Source organism: Heterocephalus glaber, unplaced genomic scaffold (genome assembly GCF_053883595.1).
Source record: "Heterocephalus glaber isolate CG9 unplaced genomic scaffold, H.glaber_assembly_v1.0 deba00001428, whole genome shotgun sequence".
In the NCBI taxonomy this organism is placed as follows: domain Eukaryota; kingdom Metazoa; phylum Chordata; class Mammalia; order Rodentia; family Bathyergidae; genus Heterocephalus; species Heterocephalus glaber.
The window spans coordinates 23956061-23976714 of record NW_028258293.1 but is presented as its reverse complement, the minus strand read 5'-3'; the positions used below and the strand labels follow the sequence as shown (position 1 = coordinate 23976714).

The 20654-nt window shown below is 46.2% G+C and overlaps 1 protein-coding gene across 1 annotated transcript; it reads left to right on the top strand.

Annotated features, from left to right (window-relative positions):
* Window positions 1–10213: 10213 nt before the first annotated feature.
* Cckbr (cholecystokinin B receptor) lies at window positions 10214–20351 on the top strand. Its single transcript, XM_004863380.4, has 5 exons — window positions 10214–10742; window positions 17869–18120; window positions 18271–18520; window positions 18941–19113; window positions 19243–20351. Exons 1-5 carry the CDS (start codon window positions 10592–10594, stop codon window positions 19779–19781), a joined length of 1365 nt encoding a protein of 454 aa, XP_004863437.1. The 5' UTR covers window positions 10214–10591; the 3' UTR covers window positions 19782–20351.
* Window positions 20352–20654: the final 303 nt, after the last annotated feature.

Here is a 20654-nt window from a genome sequence, read left to right as displayed (position 1 = left end):
AATAGATTCATAGGGAGAGAGGCCATTAGACCCAAGGAAAGATATAACACAAACACTAGGAGCCAGGAGCAGGAGGCAAGGTGGGTGGATTCTTGTTTGGGCCTGAAGCTGAGATTTGGCTTGAGGCAAAGATCAGAGAAGAATGGTCAAGGTGGATTAGAGCTGCTATCAGAGTTGTGACCTATGTCAGGGCAAGTGTTAGGCTGGCCTCAAAGTACAACAGATGGGAAACTATATGTATTTAGAACCAATCAGAGTTGGGTTTTGATTCTGATGCATCACTTACTCCTAACTAAAGATGCCTGCTTCTTCTACAAAATACTTTAGGGTTTTTGAGAGGAAATGCTGGGGAATTAAAATGTAAATAATGTAGAAAATGTAAACTGCCTACCAGTGCCTGAAAGATAGTTATTTCTTAATAACAGATAGTGTCTGTTACTATTACTTGTGTCCTTCTACCGGTAGCTTTGCCTTCGAGAGTTCTGGAATACAGATTGTCCCGCCCTGCTTGGCCTAACCCCCACTGGGCTCTGGACTGTGAGGGTGATTTCATCCCTGGCCAGCAGAGGGCACAAAGCACACCTTTCTTCCCCCTCCTTCCAGGTCTTCCTTCCCGGGCATCAGCGTTGCATTGCTTAGAAAAGGTGGCAGAATTACCTGGGGAGAAATGGAATCCAAGGGATAGGAATGAGGTCAGGAATTGTGATCTCAACTGGTTTATGAAAATCCTTGTTCATACTTTTTCGCAAGAACTAAAATACATCAGCAGTGATCCCAAGAGACATTACTGAGTAGGTTGCCTATAGCAGCTGCATAAAGCAACTCTGCTGAGGGTAGCACCATTGAATGGCCAGGAACATTGAAAATTACCTGCCTCACAGACTGAAAATTCCTTACGCTTTTCACCCCCAGAATGCATGGACTCAAAGGGCCATGGCTGCTTTCCCATAATTCCTTTGCCTGTTTCAGTACCTTGACCTGTTGTCCTCAGCCTGTCCCTTCACCAGCACATCTCACAGGGCCCCCAGAGACTAATAACATAGGAAAGCCCTCTCTGAGTGACCTTTCTTTGGCTCTTTCAGGCCTCAAAGGAAGCCATAACCTGGCAGATTCAGGTCCCCCAGCGCACCTGTGAGGCCTGTCATCTGAAGCCAAGTATGACCAGCCAGCCAGAACAGGCCCCTGGGTATGGAGTTTGTGCTAAGAGACAGCAGAGACTGGTCCTGTTCCTGGTGTCTTTCCTCTGCCCATCATTCTTGCTTGCTCTGGCTCCAGCCGCCTGCATTCTCAGCCTGCTCCCTTTGTTTAATCATCCCAAGAGAAGAGCCTCCTGTGTGGGCAGGGATTGCGTAGGCAGGAGCTCAGCACAGAAGCAGAGCCACACATCATAGAAATGCAGTGAAGAGAAGGCCTTGGAGATGGGAGGAGTAGGCAGCCTAAGCAGACATAGAGGATGGAACTGAGCAAATGGGGAAAGGGGCAAGCGGGACACTCCAAGGACTAAATTGCAGCTGGTTTCTCTCCTGCACTGGATCCTACACAGCTGCATATGCATTAGGGCCAGGGTGCTGGAGCAGGGCTATTACATGATCCTTACGCTATTGTGTGTGAGCACTGGCTTTACTGGGTAAAGTGCTGATACTTTGTGGACCTGCAAACTCTTTACAATAAGCAGTGCTTTATAAACCAGGTTGTCTGACTGTGCAGCAGGTATCATATTCCCTTCTCTTTGACTGTTTCCTCTGAACATGTACTGAAGTGTTAAGTGTTCCACTCTTATCTCTGATGTGATATTGAATATTGAAAGAAGGATCAAGTGCCCATGCTTGGGTCAGTAGGTCAGTAGCATGGGTGACTAAAACTTCCTCAAGGGAACAGTAAATTGTTATGGCCAAAAGAGTTAAGCTAAGTGGCTCAGAATCCCCCTCAGGAAAAAAATAAATAAAAATGCAGAAAACCGTGACAGGCCAAAGCTTGAGTTAGACAGCTTCCTTCAGCCCTGGGCCTGGCCTTATTCCAAAATGTCTTGCACTTGCTTTTTTGACTTCTTAGGCTGCTGACTTATTCCAGGATGAGAGTCAAGGTCTCTTTCCTATGGCTGCCCACTCTGACTTTGCAGTTCCCTCCTTGCTGAGATCCAAAGCCTCCATGTTTCCTGGCCCTGAGCAATGTCATTCTCTCCAAATACTGGATTATTCTTGGCATAAATGGAATTTGCTAGGTTTGAGAAATGAGCGTGTGCCTTCTTAGCATCATCTTTTCATCCCCCCCTCCCTCTTCTGCCCATAGTATCTACCTTTCTCTACTGCACCTATTACTTAGTGTGGTGCTCTTTATAAACCATCTTTCTAAAATAAATCCACACCCACCACTTCCTGGCCCTCACCTCCTATTATCCATCTGTGTTTAGTTAAAGAATATGATCAAGGTCCAAAGATGACAAAAAATATGGCATGCACAAGAAAATTATAAGCAATCCAAGGTTAATGAAGCCAAGTATGACCATCTAGCTGGAGTCAGGGTCTGAGTATGAGAATAAATAAAAGATACAAACTAAGGAATACAAGAAATGTGGAAAGTGATTTGAGAAAGTATTAGAGAAATAACTATGTATTAGTCTTCCTGGGCTGTCATCTTCAACCACTTCATATATCTCTGTGCAATCAGTAAATCATTTAATCTACATCTATGAATATTTTACTTCATATTCAGTGATGTTAAGAGGGACTCAGTCTAACATGGAGCACCTTGGGATATCTCCAGATTCTTAGGGCCAAATATCTGAATATCATACTGGATGGCTTAAACAACACAACTCACAGTTCTGGATGATAGAAGTCCTAGATAAAGGTCCTGGAAGTTTCAGTTTCTGGTCAAGACTCTCCTGGTTTGCAGACAGTTGACTTCTTGCTGTTTCAGAGAGAGAGAGAGAGAGAGAGAGAGAGAGAGAGAGAGGAGAGGAGAGAGAAAGAGATCTGTCTCCTTCTTTACTTATAAGAACACCAATTCTATTGGATTAGGAACCCACCCTTATGGCTTATTTAAACTTAACTGTCTCCTTTAAGGCCTTGTCTCCAAATATAGTCACGAAGGCAAGAGTCAGACCTCTAAAATATAGACAGGCAAAAGAACAATTACAAGGCATGTACGTGTAGGAATTACCATATTGAGAGGTACAGAATGTTTCAGGGGCCTACAGAAGAGGCACTTAACCCAGACCCGGGGCCCGGCATTCACCAGGGCTGCTTCCTCACTGTCAACAGACCTCTGCTCCTTAAGGTCATAGATTCACTTCACTCCTTTCTTCCCTTCCTCATTGCTGACAACTACCAATCTTCTGGCGCCTACCTAGTATTCATTTTAGACTTTGTTACCTCTCTCATAGTTCTCTTCTCTCACTGGGGATTTAGCTCAGTGATTCCGCCACCTGCCTCACAAGCGCAAGGTCACGAGTTCGAGCCCCAGTACCAAACAAAAAATAATAAAAATTTTAAAATAGTTCTTTTCTCTCTATGTCCAGATGAGATTTCATGGCCCATTAATATACCTTTGTCCTTCTGCTTCTCCATCTTACCCAAAATCCCAACTTTGGATGAACTGAACTATCAATATTCTCTGTGTTTTCATCCAAGTAGCTGAGCTCTCCTGAAGAAACTTATACCACTAGAAATTCATGGTCATCAAACCTACAGAAGACCCTCAATACTTTCCTATTGTCTTATTCAACATGCCTCAGGTCTCCACGTTCCTTCTCCCATTTTGTGTAGTTTTCTTAAGCTATCTTGGCTCCTAAAATTTCAATCCATTCCATTCATAAACACACACACACACACACACACACACATCACTCACTGAAAAATCAGACCTCCAACTTCAAAGAGAACATAGAAACTATCAGACAGCGGCTCCCCACCAAATCTGGACTTTATTGTCTTAGTTAAGATGCTGGTTAGGTTGCTATGACAATATAGGAAAAAAATATATATCAAGACTTAAGATTGTAGGGTTTTTTCTTTTTCATGCAGAAGAATCAGAGACAGTAAAATGATTTGAAAGTAAAGGAGACCCAGGTTTCTTCCCTTCTGTCACTCTGTCATCCCTAGTCACCTTCACCACATAATCAAAGGTGGCTTACCCTCACGTCCACAATTAAACTGCAGATAGGAGCAATGAGAAAGAGAGAGTGTGTTTATCTCCTTTAAGACCTTGATCTAGAAGCTGCACTTATCTCTTCCACCCACAGCCACTGTCCTAGTTGTAAAGCAACATTTAGTTGCAAAACAAGTCTAGGAAATGTAGTTATTATCTGGTTGGCAGTGATTTATGTTCCTCCATAATAATCCCCTTCTACTAATTTCCTCTTACAGTTGGTTGAGTCTCTACTGCTACCAAAAGTTAGGACCCTCCTCTCCTGCTCTGGATTCATTCCTCCTTGCCTTCCCAGGTAACTGGCATAATCAATTAATTAATTAGTCTCTATTGCTCCTCCTTTTCCCTATCTCTCCCTCTTCTCTCTTTCTTTCTCTTCTTTTTCCTGTAACTTCATTATTTTCTATATATTATAGAGTAATTCTAATGGGGGCTTTTAATTCTCTCATCTAAGAAAAGGTCATCCTCTCCCTCCTCCACCCTCTTCCCTTTTCTTAATAATCATATTTCTAAGAGATTTGTCTGAAGCCACTCACTCCTTTCCCATCTATCACGTTCAATTTTTGTACACCCACCTGGCCTTCTGATTGAACAAACTCACCAAAGTGGCCCTTTCCAAAGTTACCAAAGATCTTCAAATCACTAAATTCAGAGAGCATCTCTAAATCTTCATTTTTCTTATCTAGAAATGGCATTTGAATGTTTAAATAAGTTCAGCACTTTTTTCTTAGTCCTCTTCTCCTTTAGTTCTCTGATGTTTCGCTCTCTTGTTCTCCTCCTCCTCCTCCTTCTTCTTCTTCCTCTCTCTCTCTCTCTCTCTCTCTCTCTCTCTCTCTCTCTCTCTCTATCTCCCCTGCTCTTTTCTTGGTCACCTCTATAGGCAACTTTTTATCTATCCAGTCATTAAAAATTATCCTCTCTAGACTTATGATCTGGTCCACTTATTTCTATTTTATACCCTCTTATTAATTCTGTGATTTGTATTACTTCCTGTACAACCTGTATAATTAACTTCTGATTGGAATTTCTACTTAAATGTCTGAAAAGCATCTAAAATTTAGTTTGTCTAAAATGGAACAGATTTTCTGGTGGGAGTTGCTCTCTACTAGTTACTATTTTCTCTGTAAAGTTGAAGTCCCAGTCTCTCACCATGCATGAAACTATAATTGAAATGAATCAAAGATCTAAATATTAAAACAGAAACACTAAATCTGCTGGAAGATAGAATAGGTAGAACCCTTGAAAACATGGGTGTAGACAAAGACTTTATGAACAAAATTCTAATTGCACAGGAAATATTACAAAGAATCAACAACTGAAATCTCATCATATTAAAAGCTTTTGCCCAGCAAAAGAAACCACCAACAGAGTGAAGAGACAACTCACCAAGTGGGAAAAAAAAATTTTCCAGCTGTTCTTCAGACAAAGGACTAATATCTAGAATATATAAAGAACTCAAAAACTCGGACTCCCCAGTTTAAAGACCCAATCCAAAAAATGGGCATCTGAAATAGATAGACACTTCTCAGATAAAGAAGTACAAATAGCAAATAAATATATGAAAAAATGTTCAACATCTCTGGTCATTCAAGAGATGAAAATTAAAACAACACTGAAATTCCATCTCACTCCAAAAAGAATGGTTATTATCAAGAAATCAACCAATAACAAATGCTCTTTGGGCTGTGGGAGAAAAGGCACCCTTCCCACTCCCAGTAGGAGTTTAAATTGCTGCAACCACTGTGAAAATCAATGTAGAGATTCTTCAAAAACTAAAACTAGAGGTTCCATTTGACTTAGCTATTCTCCTTCTTTGTATCTTCCTAAAAGAATTAAAAGCATCATACCACAGTGATATATGCATACCCCTGCTGATAGCAGCACAATTTGTAATAGCTAAATTTTGGGAACAGCCCAAATTCCCATTAACAGATAACAACACATAGGTTTTTTTATACAATAGGATACTACTCTGCCAAAAAGAAAGATAAACCTGAGACATTTCTGGGTAAATGGGTGCACCTTGACACCATACTCTTAAGTGAAATAAATCAGACACCCATTTAAATATTGCACTGTTTCTCTGATGTGAGAAACTGAAAGAGTAAACAAAGACCAAAACGTATATTAGCTATTGGGAAATGGAAAATGTTCAAATGAGAATTGGAACCGGGGAAGCAGGAAGGAAGGAAGGAAAAAGAAAAAAGGAGGAAGGGAAAGATGGAAAGAAAGCTTTTGTAAATAAGGAGGGGACAAGGGGTTGAAGGGAGGGGAGAGGATTAGAGAAAAAAGAAGAATCAAGATATATTATGTACAGGTACAAATTCCCTATGATGAATGTGATCATTATGTATATCTAAAGTATATCAGTAAAGTTAATTTAAAAATAAAGTTGAAATTCATGTTATTTACTGATAGTGAAGGATGGTTTGTGTGTGTGTATATGTGTGTGTTTGCATCAGCATGGGGGATTAAATTAGAGACAACATGAGTCCAGAAAAATTTGAAAAAAGTTTTTATATAAAATGGGAGAAAGATGATTAGAGAAATTTAATAGGACTTTTATTCATTCTGGGCAGCAGAATGAGAACCTGAGTTCTGGTTTCCAAAATCCCTACTTTTGCACTCTAGCTCTTTCACTTACCAGTAATAGCTTTTTGATTTTGGAAAAGTTACTTAAACTCTGAAGTACAGTTTTTTCACCTAAAATTGTGATCGATAATACTGGGTTTAAATTTATCGTTCTCTATGAGGAATAAATGTCATTAAAGGTAACATGCTTAGACCATACTAGGTCATTATCACACAATTTCTTCTCAGTTACCAGAAAGCTTATTTTTATCTCATCCTTCTTCCTCACCCTGCACTTGCAGTCTCTAAATTCTACCTCCCTATTTCCTTAACAGTTCTTGGATCCATCTTAACTACCACCTCCATGACTTTAGTTCAAGCCCCTGTCATCTCCTGCCTAGATTACTATCGTGGATTCCCATTATTACCGCCTCTTAGGTCACTCTTCACACCGACTTCCACTGCAGTCTTTCCAGATCTTTCTAAATCTTAACAAATTTCCAGTGTTCCCACTTCTTCCTTGCACAGCTTGCAAGGGTCTGTATTTGCTGCCTCCTAAGATGAGAGTGTCTATGTTTCTAATACTGCTGAAACAAATTACCATGAATTTAGTGGCTTAAAATAACACCCATTTATTAGCTCCTATGGCCAGAAGTCTACCCAGTATGTCTGAGTTCTCTACTCAAAATATCACAAGGTGTCATCCAAACGGAAATCTCTTCTAGAGACTTGGGAGAGGACTGAAGTCCCAGTTTTTATGCTGGCTGTCACCTAGGGACTGCTGTCAAGCAAAGGCCACTTTTCCTGTGTCCCATCCCTCCATCCTCCAGCTAGCAACAGCCATATGTGGTCCTCCACATGGTCCCTTCTATTTTCAAACCATTAACCATATGCTGAATCCCAGTTGTTCTTCAAATATCTCTGACTTCTACTGCTCTGGCCAGACAGGGAAAACTCTAGGCTTTTAAAGAACTTGTGTAAATTGGTTAGGACTAGTTGAATAATGTCTTTATCTTGAGATCACCCAAGTAACATAAACATCTGTAAAATCCTTTTGCCATATAACAATTATGGGAGCAGTATCTCATTACATTCATAAGTCCATCCACCCTCAGGAGGAGGAGATTGTACAATGGTAAGAGTTACTGGGACATGGTCATCCTATACTTCTACCTACTTCAGGAGAGGAAGCCAGGGAAAATATCCCTGATAATTGCTGCTTGAGCTGAGATTAGATGAATAGGAGAAGCTTCCAGAGAGTAGTACAAAAGCCATGTAATGGAGGATACATAGCAAAAGGGATGTGGGATGGGGGCTAGAGCAAGGTCAGTGTGTTACAGTGGAAAGGACAAGCCACAGTGACTGGGAATAAACTGGCTAAAAAAAGCCAGCAAGCCAGGCCATGAGAGGTTCATAGATCCTGTGAAAAGGTTTTCTCTGTCCCAAATGGAAAGGTCAGAGCATGGCAAAATCATATTTGCATTCTGAACATGCACTGTGCCTACAAGGTGGAGGATGAACATAAGGCGGCACCAGTAAAATGTGGTGGCTCACTTAGGAGCCTAGGAGAGTAGCACATGAGCCTGTACAGTAATGTATACAGGCAAAGGAACACTCAGTAGCTAAAATCAACAAGGACTTCATGATTGATTGGATACGGGAGTGATGTAGTTATGTTCCTCAGGAAGCAGACTCTAAAACAGAGATTACTGCGAAGGATGTTTACTGAGGGGTCCTCTTGGAGTCAACACCTGTGCAAGGGAGAGAATGAAAATGGGATTGGGCAAAGGGAGAAGCTGAGCAGTAATTCATTCCCAGCAAAGATCCCAATCAACCCCATGAGGAGCTCTGGTGTTGCAAACAGATTTCAAAGTTGTCCTTCTCTATGCTGATCAGTCATTGGCATTGGCAGATGCCCCAGAAAACATCCATGACCTTGTTTGAGCCGGATTTCTTCTGCCCAGACAACTCCTGAAGGGGGCTGACAATTGAGGGTGCCATCTTCCAGCAGCACTCTCAGTAGCTGGACAATTAATACTTCATTTCTGAAGAAGAGCCTGAGCTTTGCATCACAGCCTCCACTACAGGGGTGGAGGAGCAGAGGGAATAGGCATTAAGGATCACTTATGCTTCTGATCCGTGCGCCTTGGTGGATGCACTTAGGACTGGATATTGCAATCACTGGCTTACCTGGGAAAATCCCTGTGAAAGCGAATGATACTTAGGGACAGACTGTCTACTGGATGGACAGTGCCCATCTGATAATTGGCACATGGTTTCCTGGGAAAGTGAATGTCTATCTACTATTTCCACTCCTTTCTCCCCTGCCTTTTCTTTGTCTCCTCGCCTCTGTCCATTACCGTCATCCGATGTGGGAAAAGTTCAGCAGGTTATCCAGCTCCCCACCTGTGCTGAAGCTGAACAAACAGTAAATCAAGCACCTCTGGTCCAGGGCTCTCACATGAGCAAGACAGGCAGTGCCAGAGGAAAGGAAGGGGGGAGTTGGTGATGACATCCACAAGCCCCAGCTTAAACCTTGTCCTCCCATGCCTCAGCCCCTATAAACTGGCAGGCCAGATCCTCTCCAAAATGACAGATAGGGACTCTGAATTCCTCATAAACCTAGACCCCACCCTCACTCTAATCTGCTCTTCCACTGGTGCCCCCATTTCTTACAGCTTCTGGGGGCCAGAGATAGAATTTCAGATCATGCTGGACTTTCTTTGGTATCAAGGAGAATGGATACTGAGTAAGTCCCAGCCAGAGAAACCGAGCCCACTCCAGTCCTGCACAAGCAGCGTTCAGCTTTGTCCCCAGGGCACCCCAGTGACCCAGGCCCACTCTGGCCCCCTCTCGTGGGAACCTGACATCTACCCAGGCGGCTCCAACTGCGCTGCCCGCAAACAGGGAGCTTTCGCATGTCGAGTAGAGGAAGGTGCTGCCTGGAGACCGCTGGGACAGTCAGCGCCTCCTCCTCTTTTGTCTGGGACCAGGGCGGGGTTGGAGCGCTAGCCCACCCCAGTTTACCCTGTCAGTTCTCACCTCCGTTCCCGGCGTTCTTAACACCCAGTTCTGACTCATTTCGGTCAAATGTCCCCTGCCCAGGGTCCCCCGTGCACAGATGGCGCCCTCCCACCCTCTCCGCGTGGCTGAGGCTCCCTGGGACCCCGGGGGTAGAACTAAGTGTTGGTCCTCGGGAGGTGGAGTGTGTGGGGACAGAGGCACCCGTACCCCGCGGTGAGGAGCTGCAGGGAACTACGGTAGCGGTGGTGTCGCGGTCACCGCGGCCACTGCGGCGAAGTAGGTAACGCCGGGCAGGCTTGGGCACCTGCGCCGCAGCTGGGGACCCGCGAACAGAAACCTGATCTCCGGGGCACCTCCTCCTCCCCGACCGAGAAGCAGGCCCCCGCCGAAGCTGCGCTCTGCCCGCCCCTCTTACCTTCCCTCCCTCTGCAACCTCCTCCCACCCAGCGGGAGCGCGCGCGCGCAACACACACACACACACACACACACACACACACACACACACACACACACACACACTTCCCAGAATCGGAAGCCTTGGTAAAGAGAGGATGGGAGAAAGGACTTCTCTAAGAGGAGACGCGGGAGATCTAGGGAAGCGGTGAGCCAGCCTGGAGCCAGGAACTCCCAAGCTGAGGGCGAGGGCGGAGGGTCACCTGGTGGGACGAGGCGGACGAGCCCGGCAGGGACTGGATTCTAGGCGGGGCAAGCTGAGCAGCAAAGGGACGGGCCGGGGCGGGGACGGGCGGGGCGCGGGGGGGCCCGGGCGGGAATCGCAGCGCCCGCAGGTGGAGGCGCGGGGAGCCCGCCCGGAGGCGCCGAGTGAGACGGCGGGCTCGGCGGAGCCATGGAGCTGCTCAAGCTGAACCGGAGCGTGCAGGGACCCGGGCCCGGGCCGGGGGCTTCCCTCTGCCGCCCCGCTGGCCCCCTCCTCAACAGCAGCAGTGCAGGCAACCTCAGCTGCGAGGCCCCTCGCATCCGCGGCGCCGGGACCAGAGGTGGGTGCCTCCCGAAGCCCCCGCCACAACCTCCTCGCTGCATCCCGTAACACTAACAGAGCCCCCGGCGACCTCTGCACTGCCTCCTCAGCCGCCCACGGCAGCTCCATCCCAGTAGTCAGCCCGCTCGAGGCTCCCCTCACACATTCGGCCCCCACAGCTCTTGGCACTCTAGCGCTTTCACACCACCTGGTGAGAGCCCCTCAAATCCTGCCCCGTCACACTCAGAGCTTCTGCGCACCCCAAAATGCAGCACCACACAGCACACACAGTTGTGAGCACGGACCTCTTCTGGCAGCCCTTCCAAACCTCTTTCCTGTTACAGTGTATCCCAGAACCGCAGTGGCCGGGGAAGGCAGGAAGGAGGGCCAGAAGAAGGGGGCTGCTTGGGGAGGGAGCGCTCTGGAAGTCCTGAATGGGAAGGGAGTGTTGTCATCGCCTCTGTTTCTCACCCCAACTCCAGCTTTCCCACAAAAAGACTCTCAAATCTGAATTAAGCAGGACACTGAGGGTGCTTCTTGGAGTTGCCTGTCTCCATTTCACTCCTCCTCAAGCCCCTCTGCCTCTCAAATTGGAGCTCTTCTGAAGGCTCCTCCTACCCTCTCTTTCTCAGAATGCCCCAAGTCCCTTCCAAGCCCCATCTCCAGCCTGCCTTCCCTTAGGTCTCCCGGAGCTCCTGTCCGGGAGCTGGCTGCTCCCCTCCTCACCCCATCCCTTTCTGTCACTAGCTTCCCTTCCCCTTTGCCCCTCTTCAGATTACTCCTCAAAGTGACGCACTGCTCCCTTCAGCTAACATCTTCATTGTCTTGATGAATGTCTCAAAATACACTTTCTCCCCTTCCTGCTTCCTCCCTTTCCATCCGTGTTTACTGAACACCTGCTATGGTAGTCCCTAGGCTAAGTGCTGTCAACACAGGGGTGAACTAGCCCCAGTCTGCTCTCTCATTCGTCCATAGTCAAGTGCAGAGGGCAGAAAAGACCATAGAAAAATCACAACCACCACAGAAGCCCCACAAGAGGGTCTGAACTGTGGGCACCCAAAGGAGACAGGTCTGAAAACTTCACAGAGAGTGGAACCTGGGAGCTTTGTGTTGAAGTTAGAATTCAGCAAGCAGAAAAGGAGTGGAATTCTAGGAGAGGAACCAGGGTTAAACAGAAAGAAATTACTCCAAATTCAAAAGGGGAAAAGTTCTCAGCCCAGTTATTATATACTATCATTCCTCCATTTAGCAAATATTTACTGAACTAGAGATTGTTCTAGGCAGCAGGAGTATGAGTTGAACAAAACTGACACAGTTCCTACTTCATGGAGTTCAAAATTTAGTAGGAAAAACAGAAAGTAAGCGGGGAATGACAACACAAAGTGGGAGTGTCTTGAAAAGTAAAGGTTGTGAAGGAGAGGAGCGTCTCCAGCCTACTCTTGAGATTAAGGTTGGCTTCCTGAGGAGGTGGGCTGTAAATTGAAATTTAAAAGGTGGGGGAGAGCCAGCCTAGTGAAGGGGGAAAAGAAGCACAGGAATGGGATGTGTGAAAAGCCCAAAGTTTAATTCCAGGGCACTTTTATTCAGTGACATACTTACTAAGTGGTTGGAGCAACTACCATTACTGGTAAATAATAAACAAGCTAGAGACCAGCCTAGAGCATGCACAGAGAGCCTGCCAGACCTGGCTGTGGAATGTGGATTTTATCCTGATGACAGTGGGAGCTACTGCCAGGATTCATTGTGTAGTATAGAGGATAGATTGGAGGATGAGGTGGAACACGGGATACTTTAGAAAGCAGTTGTATTGCACAGATCTGGGTGAAAGATGATGCCAGGCTGAGGTACTAGCAGTGGGGATGGAGAGAAGTGGATGGATTTAAGTCACTTCTGAAAATGGAATCAACAAAATTTGTGATTGCTTAGCAGTGGAGAGGGTGGAAGAAGTCAAGGAATGATATCAGGTCTCTGGCTTGGACAATTGAATGGATGTTGATGCTGTATAAAGTAAAATGTATTAAAGGAGCCTAAATAGGTGTGAAAAAGGGTAACATCATGCTACTTTGGTTTAAATCTGAGTTTAAATGCTGGTTACTCAGTAAGCTGTTGAATTCAGAGATCTAGAAATTATCTTAGAAGTCTAAGCTAGAAATACAGCCATGAAAAGTCATTGCCTAAAGGAGGTAATAGAAACCATGAAAATAGAATAAGTCATACAAAGATTGTGTAAAATGAGAAGAGAAGAGGTCCTGCAAGACCCTGCAGAAGACTAATATTTAAAAGCCACACAGAGGAAAGAAAGTCCACAAAGCAGATTTAGACAAAACTATCAGAGAGACAGGAGCTAGATCCTTCTAGTAGGCAAGGAAAATGAGAGGTTAAGCAGGGTAGAGGAAGTGATGTCAAAGCCTTGGTGATGCAAGGCAGATGAGAACAAATCAGCCAGAATAGTGCCCTTCCAATTCAATAAGGAAGAAGTCTTTAAAAGGACTCATAGATATTGAGGTCTGACTACCCTACTTTGAAGATTGGGGAGAGAGAGAGAGAGGTAAACAGAAATGCTATGGGATTGAGGAAGGATATAAGCACATGTCCCCGTGTGTGTGTGTGTGTGTGTGTGTGTGTGCGCGCACGCGTGCACTGGAGTAATAGTAATAGCAGTAGAGGTAAGAGCATTTAAAAAAGTTTTTGAAATGTGATCTCACTATGTTATCCAAGCTGTTCTCTAACTGTTGAGCTCAAGTGATCCTCACACTTCAGCCTCTCAAGTAGCTGGAACTACAGTGTTGGGACACCTTGCCTGGCTCTTTATAATTTTTTGATAGGAAAGGGCCAAGAGAGATGAAGATTTACATGCTGATAATAAAGAGCATAGTCAATAGAGCAGGGGTCCCTGGAAGAGCAATACGTGAAAGGGCTTAGACAACAGGTACCAAAATAGGCCTCACTTATCTGGATGTTGCTGCTCGCACACATCGGATGCTACCCAGGCAGTCAGACATTGCCATGAGCCACACTCACTCAGATATTATCCACACAGATGTGTCGTTTCCCAGCCTTGCTCCAGTGTTACCAACTTTATTCTTACATAAACCTGCAAACTTGAATGTCATCCATGAACACTCAGATGCTACCCACAGATGGATGTTACCCACACTCACTTTAATACTGCCCACAGTCATTGAGATGCTACCCATTCATCAAGTGTTACTCACTTTCATTTTATCTGCACACAATCACATATTGCCCAAGCTTGCATACATAACCTTTCTCCAGATATTACCCACACAATCATAGATATTATTTCACACACTCAGATTTTACCAGCAAAGACCTGAACATTTGCTGGGCTAAGTTATTTCACTTAGTCAGATTAACATCTGAAACTGAGCTTAACTTGACATGTTAACCTGACTCCTTACATTCATACTCACTTAATTACTGCCCACACATATTTGAATATTGCTTCTGCTCTTTCAGCTATTATTATAATCACTTGAATATTCCCTGATTCATACATAGAGCTCTTAATGTAACTCATGCCTCCTGAAAATGTAACCTACAAAATGAGATGCTATCTAGAGACTTGAATATTACTTTTTCTTATTCAAATGTTACACTTACACTTATAGACCTGTAGAAGTTATCTTTCTCCCAGAAAAATAGGGTTACTTTCAGCCACCCACATGTTGTCTCAAAGACTAAAGGATTAGCCAGTGCTCACGCTGATATTACCTACACACCCTTGCTCATTACTTCTGCTCCCTTAGTCAGTATCTGCTTGACCCTTGCCTCCCATTCAGTCGGTTAGATGCTATCCTCACTCACCACAGAGACATGAGTATTACATTGACGTCCATGTTCATGGGTGACCAGATCCAACATACCAGTGGAAGGCAGGACTGGAGGCCTTCACAGCTTCAGTGTTCTGTGGAGTCCTTTCTTAGAAAAGCCTGGGTTTTGTTTTACGTCACATTGTCTGGATTTTTGTGTTCATACTTCTCTGCCATCATCTAGATGGAATGAATGCAGATTTTCCAGTCTCCAGAAGAAGAATTGAACAGGCTTCTGAGTCCCCTGGTCTGATTTCTTCTGTCCTCTCATCCCCAGGAAGCTATTACCTAACAGCAGACTGTCGGAGGCACTAGTGCTGGTTCCCCAAGCGATGTTGCCCCGTCTTCTCACCCTGACTTAGGTTTTGGGTCACTGAAGTCTCTGTGATCACTCATATTCCAACATGCATGATGGAATTCCACACACATAGATGTACACACACACACATGCATGCATCTTAATTTTTATTTATTTTGTATTTGTGACTTTTAATTAATAGACTATTTTTAGAGCAGTTTTGAACTCAGAAAAACTGGGAAGCACAGAGTTCCCATGTACCTCCCCCCCCCACACACACACACAGAGACAGAGACAGATCAGAGTTTACCCTGTTACTAACATCCTACACCAGTGTTTTGCAATTGCTACAATTGATGACCTCGTACTGATACATATTAACTAAGGTCTACAGTTTACATTAAAGTTCACTTTTATGTTGTACAATTCTGATTGAACAAGTGTTTAATGGCAAACATCTGCCATTACAGTACCATTCAGAATAGTTTCACTACCCTTAAAAATAAAATCCCTTGTGCTCTACCTATTTATTCCTCTGTTATGATCCCCAAAACCCTCACTCTAATATTGCTCTTGGGGGGAGGGGGTGTTGAGACAGCATCTCACTGTGTAGTTCAGGCTGGCCTTGAGCTCACTATGTAGCCCAGGCTGGCCTCAAATTCATGGTGCTCCTCTTGCCTCAGCCTCCTGAGTGATGGGATTACAGGTGTGTACCACCACACCTAGCAGAGATTGTTTTTAATTAGAATGTCTACATGTATCTTAACTGTTCAACAGTAAAGACTGGAGAGATAGCAGTGGCTGGGAGTAAAATAGTAGCTACAAATGGCTAGTAAAACCACAAAGTGCTGTATAGTTGATGGTCATTTTTACTAAGACTTTGTCTTGAGTTTTCAGGAGTCCCCAAACAGATAGGAGCCTTAATAAAAGTAAAACCCAGCTTTATCTTTCTGGTCTTCCACAATTATCCAAGCTCAAGGTTATGCACATGCGCCACATTAGCTGGATGAATGAATGAGAAATACAGATTCCCAAAGAGACAAGAATAAAGAGGAGAGGGCACACTGAAGCATGTAATAAAAATGAGAAATGAATGAAGAGAAGAGCAGCTCCATTTCTGTGTTGAAAGTCAGATTCATTTAAAATGCATTAAAAAGTGCATTGACTTGCCTCCTATGTGCTAGCTATTGTGCCAAATGCTAGGATATCCTGGCCCCTGTCCTCCAGAGGCTCATCTAGTGGGAAAGAAAGAAAAGCAAATATAATCTTGGAGTGAGAATGCCATGACAGAATGTAGGAGAGAGGGAGAAAGAGGCATTTAAGCTGAGATTTGATTGCGGGAAGAAGGAGGCAGTATGATGAATGGCAGAGCAATGAAGGAGCCCTAGCAGGCAAAGCATTTGAGAGACCCAGAGACTTGGCTTCTATTCTGATTCACCCCCTTACTAGCTGTGTGGTCCTGAGCAAGGAAAGTTACTGCAAAGTCCAGGGCGGGGGGAGTCTTATAAATAACCACTAACTTGATGCCCACAACAACTTCTAAATCAGTTGGTTATTTTTATGGAAACACAGTTCAATTTGGGGGCTAAAACAAGAGTCAGCCAGTGTATGGGGCTGCAAAAGCCAGGGCTGCATCTTTAGGCCTTTCTCATTCCACAACTTGGGAGGGTCTGCCCTTTAGCTTCTTCTCTTCAAGCTCCAATCTCCCTCATGCTGAGATCATGGGTGTCAGTGATTCAGTCCGGTTCAATTCAGTTTTGTATAGATCTGCATGACTGTGATGTAGAGGTCCAAATATGAGTCCATCTTCCATTAGGCAGTAACACAAATGAGTGGGGTCAGCCTCCCGGGCCATCTGATTCACTCAACAACACTAAGTGTCCTTCCTGTGACCTCCCACAGCTCTCTGTGTATCCATCAAGCTCACTCCTTAGCACAACAGAGTGGCAGTTACCTGTTTATGTACTTGAGTTTCCTTCTCCACTATGAGCTCTCAGATAACAAAGAGTTTGTCATATTTACCTATTTGTCTCCACTGCCTGGCACAGAGTGAGTCTTCTATAAATGTTTATTGAGTGAGAATGAATGTTTGTACAATTAAAACAAAAAGAGAAAGTAAAAATGTCTCTAGTAGAAATGTAAGGAATATGCATAGGTCAGAAAAAGAGGAGATTAATACAAATAAGGAACCCATGAGGCCTTACAGAAGAGGTGGCAGTCCATCTTGACAAACAAGGGATAATAAAAATTCACCAGATATGGAAAATAAGTTTGTGATGAGTGTAGAAGTATAGGGTTGGAAAAAGAGTATTTCAGGCACAAAAACTAACTTGAGCAGGGAGGGAGTCACGAGTGCACATGATGCACTCAAGAAACTGAATCATCCAGCAGCTTAAGTAGGTGCAGTGCAGGGAGAGGGTGGGAGGAGGAAGTGCAGTCTCAAGGCTCTTGTGAGATGCGAAGGGATTACAGACAATGAAGAATAGTTAACAATGGGGTGGGGGATTGTCTAGGTGTTAGAGAATACAGACATGTGTCGTTCAAAATGTGAGTGATCGACAGTGTCAAATAGTACAGGGAAGTTGAATACAACAGGCTAAAAGAAACTTTGGATTTGGCAGTCAAAGACTACTGCTCTGGGGATGAATTGTCCAAACCAGTGATGGGGCACAGGACCTTGGATCCTAATGGATTAAGTGACTGGGAAGACACAAACATAATCCTTTCAAGAAGTTTGGCTGCAAAGAGAAAGCAGCATTTGGAACAAACCCTGAGAAGAGACAGACTTTCTTAAGGAAGAGAACAGCTGGGCCAATTTCACTAAGCCTCAAGGGCAAGTTAGAATGGTAAAAGACTTAAGTTCACCATTCACTGAGTAGGCCTTGGATGAGTGCGAGTGTTCTTGGGATACAGGCATGTGTCTGGGTAGCAAGGGCTGGGAAAAAGTGGGATCAAGAGGGTCTGGTTGAGTGCGGGCCTGACCCCCTAATGCCACCTCTCCCTTTTCTGCCCAGAATTGGAGCTGGCCATTAGAGTCACCCTTTATGCACTGATCTTTCTGATGAGTGTTGGAGGAAATGTGCTCATCATTGTGGTCCTGGGACTGAGCCGTCGCCTGAGAACTGTGACCAACGCCTTCCTGCTCTCCCTGGCAGTCAGCGACCTCCTGCTGGCTGTGGCTTGCATGCCCTTCACACTCCTGCCCAATCTCATGGGCACGTTCATCTTTGGCACTGTCATCTGCAAAACGGTTTCCTACCTCATGGGTGGGTGAGACACCCCATCCCTTTGACCCTCTCCCCTCCTAAAGTCCTTGATAAATGTAGAGGTCTTTCCTGATGGGGACCTGAGTATATCACACTGGTGAGCGTGTGGTGCAGGCTTCCAAGGTGACCCCTTCTTTTTCCCTCGTTTAGGGGTGTCTGTGAGCGTGTCCACGCTAAGCCTTGTGGCCATCGCCCTGGAGCGGTACAGCGCCATCTGCCGACCACTGCAGGCACGCGTGTGGCAGACCCGCTCCCACGCGGCTCGCGTGATCTTGGCCACGTGGCTGCTGTCGGGATTGCTCATGGTCCCTTACCCTGTGTACACCGCCGTGCAGCCGGTGGGGCCTCGTGTGCTGCAGTGCGTGCATCGCTGGCCCAACGCTCGGGTCCGCCAGACCTGGTAAGGTCCCCATCACCCTTTTCTTAGGAATCCTCTTCTCTGATGGAGGGAGAAGGGAGGCAAGGGAAGGGAAAGGGTAGTGAAAAGAATGAAGATGCACATGTACCAACTCCTCACGATGAATGTAATCATTATGTACTGCAAACATGTACTAATAAAAATAATTGTTTTAATAAAGAATCCCGTTCCCCATCTCCATCCTCCAGCTGCTCCAAGAAGGGCCACGCCAACTCCCATTCTGCACCCACCAGCTGGAAATTCCAGTTTGGGGCAGGTTTCCAGCTCGCTGGCCCTTCCGGGTGGCATTTCTAAATCTTACTCCTGCCTCAGCTACCTGGTCACAGGCCCTGGAAACACCAGTCCTTGCTCTTTCTGCGCTTGGACAGAGCCCCGTGTGATTGTTCTGCCTTCTGTCCCCAGGTCGGTGCTGCTGCTTCTGCTCTTGTTCTTCGTCCCTGGAGTGGTTATGGCGGTGGCCTACGGCCTCATCTCCCGAGAGCTCTACTTAGGGCTTCGCTTTGACGGTGACACTGACAGTGACAGCCAAAACAAGGTTCGAGGCCAAGGAGGTCTGTCCGGAGGGGCTGCACCAGGTGGGCAAACCCAAAAGGGGCTGAGCCTAGAGAGGGTGGGGCTGAGAGGAAGTGGAGGAGGCTGGAAGGGAGGGGGGACGCGGGCTCGGGCTGATGTTAGGAGAACTCTCCCTTCTCCTCCTTGCCCAGGTCCTGCCCACCAGAATGAGGGTTGCCGGCCTGAATCTGGCCTCTCAGGCGAGGACAGCGATGGCTGCTATGTGCAACTTCCACGGTCTCGGCCGGCCCTGGAGCTTTCGGCCCTGACAGCATCCACCCCTGCACCGGGACCTGGCCCTCGGCCCACCCAGGCCAAGCTGCTGGCTAAGAAGCGCGTGGTGCGGATGTTGCTGGTGATCGTTGTGCTTTTTTTCCTGTGTTGGTTGCCAGTGTACAGCGCCAACACGTGGCGCGCCTTCGATGGCCCAGGGGCGCATAGGGCCCTCTCAGGGGCGCCCATCTCTTTCATCCACTTGCTGAGCTATGCCTCAGCCTGCGTCAACCCACTGGTCTACTGCTTCATGCACCGTCGCTTTCGCCAGGCCTGCCTGGACACTTGCAAGCGCTGCTGCCCCAGGCCTCCTCGAGCTCGTCCCAGGCCTCTCCCAGAGGAGGATCCTCCTACCCCCTCCATTGCTTCCCTGTCCAGGCTGAGCTACACCACCGTCAGCACGCTGGGGCCGGGCTGAGGGGTGGGGGTGTGGAGCTGAGGCTGGACAGGCATCCCTATAAGCACAGCTATGTCCACACACACAAGAAACAAACCACAACTGACAGAGAGGCTAACACCCAACACCACGGACTAACCCAACACACAAGAAACGGTGGCAGTCCTGCCACAAAAGGAATCAGAACAGAGCCTTACACAGAAAGGCCCGAGGGCCTCCCTGGAGACATGGCATGTATCTCTCGACAGGCCAACACAGTATCCCTAGTGGCAGACAACCCCTACCCACTGGGGACTCTGACAGCTGACTTGTCCCTCATGCCCATGGCCGTCAACGACACTGATTCTCTAGAGGCTCCAGACCCTGGCACAGGACTGATATGGGTTGTTCCAGGCTGTCCTCAGTATGACCTCACAAGGCACTTCCCCGACCAGCACTGAAAATACCAACAGGCCTAATACCTCCCCAACCAGCAGGCTGTCGAGCACTGAAAAGTCTCTTCATCCCTTTCCACTTAAGGACTGTAGCCCTGCCCCCTCATCTTCACCAGACCTCTTCAAGAAACAATAAATGCCTTGGCCTTCTCCTTCACTTCCTTTCAGGACTTTCTTGGGGCAGGTGAAAAGATGTGGGATTTGGTGAAGTCTTTTCTGTCAGGTCCCTCCCACAGCCACCCACTCCCGTGTGTTACTTGTACCAGAAAGCCCATGTACGAGGCTAGATGGGGCTGGTGTATTCTCTCAGGATTGTCATCCTGGGCATACCTAGTGGCACAGGAGCTGGGAGTAGGGGTGGGAGCTGGGCTATCTATGAACATCATGATCACTGCACACATTCTCCCCTATGCTGCCATTGTTAAGGTACTATATTAATGGATGCTTACTAAATGTTTTA

Bases quoted from the DNA above. Each gene is read 5' to 3' on its own strand.
- Cckbr (XM_004863380.4), top strand. From the start codon at position 10,592: ATGGAGCTGCTCAAGCTGAACCGGAGCGTGCAGGGACCCGGGCCCGGG. The intron at 10,743-17,868 runs GTGGGTGCCTCC...TTTTCTGCCCAG, and splicing joins CCGCGGCGCCGGGACCAGAG to AATTGGAGCTGGCCATTAGA. The intron at 18,121-18,270 runs GTGGGTGAGACA...TCCCTCGTTTAG, and splicing joins AACGGTTTCCTACCTCATGG to GGGTGTCTGTGAGCGTGTCC.